The sequence below is a fragment of the Mastigoproctus giganteus genome, chromosome 3 (genome assembly GCF_048544385.1).
Source record: "Mastigoproctus giganteus isolate SK-2022 chromosome 3, ASM4854438v1, whole genome shotgun sequence".
NCBI lineage: Eukaryota > Metazoa > Arthropoda > Arachnida > Uropygi > Thelyphonidae > Mastigoproctus > Mastigoproctus giganteus.
Genome location: NC_143577.1, coordinates 203,625,103 through 203,626,515, shown reverse-complemented (window position 1 = coordinate 203,626,515; position 1,413 = coordinate 203,625,103). Strand labels below are relative to the sequence as shown.

Genomic DNA, 1,413 nt, shown 5'->3' with positions numbered 1-1,413 from the left:
ACGATCCTTTACTTCACTTCCCTTTTTGGTCATATTTTAAAAATCCTCTAATGTTCGTTGCAATAAACTTTGCATATTCTCTCAAAATGCTAATAAGGAATTATAGGACGAATATTGCATTTATTGTATTGCACAAATGTACTTGTCTCAATTATAACCTATATATCTTACAGGAATCAAGACCTGCCCTCATGGATCTGATGACCAATTTGTCCAGCAACTTGTCCGCAGTCCACATCGATGCTATAAACCACCGCAGTCTCCTGGCGCTTATAATGGGAGCCGTCTTCATAATTATAATTGCCTTGGCATCAATGATAGGCAATCTTGCTGTGGTGATGGTCTCCTATTGGGATGAACACTTGCGCCTGCAAGTTGGAAATGTATTAATCATAAATTTGGCTGTCACAGATTTTCTCACTGGTTTGGTAGTAATGATTCCCTCGGCCCTGGCTGTCATCTTTGATGAGTGGATCCTTGGGAAGTTTATGTGCGACATTAATTGTTGTTTTAGTTTCTGCTTTGCTACAGTTTCTTGTTTAACACTATGTTTCATCAGCATCGACCGTGGATTTGCTGTCTTGCAACCCCTACACTACCCCCAAAAGATTACCTTAAGAAAGTTGATGTCTATGGTTATTTACGGTTGGTTCCAGGGATTGGTGGTAGGTATTGTGCCTATAGTAATGGAATGGATCACTTATGATTACTGGGAGGCAGTTTGTGTGGTAGAATGGGGAGATAACGTAGTTATTAATCGATATATATGGGGTGGTTTTTTTACTAACTTCGCGATTCCTACTACAATCAATGTGATCTGTAACTTGCGCATTATTCTTTCTGCTACCAAAATGAAGAAAAACGCTGTGGTTCCTGCTGGTGGGATCAACGCAGCCCAGAAGGCGAAACAAGGTGGAACCAAGACAGTCACCAGTATGTTCGTGATAATTGCAGCATTCTTTATTCTTTGCGGTCCGTACAGTTTTGTAAAAGCCACCAAATCTATAGTTGGTGGCAATGGAGGACTTTCTGATTTTGGAAATTTTTTCTCAACAATTTCAATGTTTTCAGCTTCGGCTGTGAATCCTTTTATCTACGCTATATTGCGTAAAGACTTTAGGAGCGCATTCAAAAAGTTACCAAGGATGATCAAGAGTAGATTAAATGAACTTTTATAAAGATAAAATAGCTTCGGTTCATGGCTATTGTTTTAACGCACCAAAATTTCAAAGATTCCTTACTGTGATGGAATGAACACCTACAAGAAAGTTATACCTTTGATAGAAACAGCAACAGCAATTATGATTCTAATTAAAGATTATTAGAAGCACAAAATTGCATTGCAGCAGAAAGTATTTATCTACTGGTAACAGTTGAATTTGAATAATATATCTCCAAATAAGATATTTCGAG

At 37.9% G+C, this 1,413-nt stretch overlaps 1 protein-coding gene across 1 annotated transcript; it reads left to right on the top strand.

The window, feature by feature from the left end:
- Positions 1 to 275: 275 nt before the first annotated feature.
- Positions 276 to 1,178, top strand: LOC150088608 (G protein-coupled receptor 161-like). The gene has a single exon (XM_090370264.1). It carries the CDS (start codon positions 276 to 278, stop codon positions 1,176 to 1,178), a length of 903 nt encoding a protein of 300 aa, XP_090226390.1.
- The last annotated feature ends 235 nt before the right edge of the window (positions 1,179 to 1,413 follow it).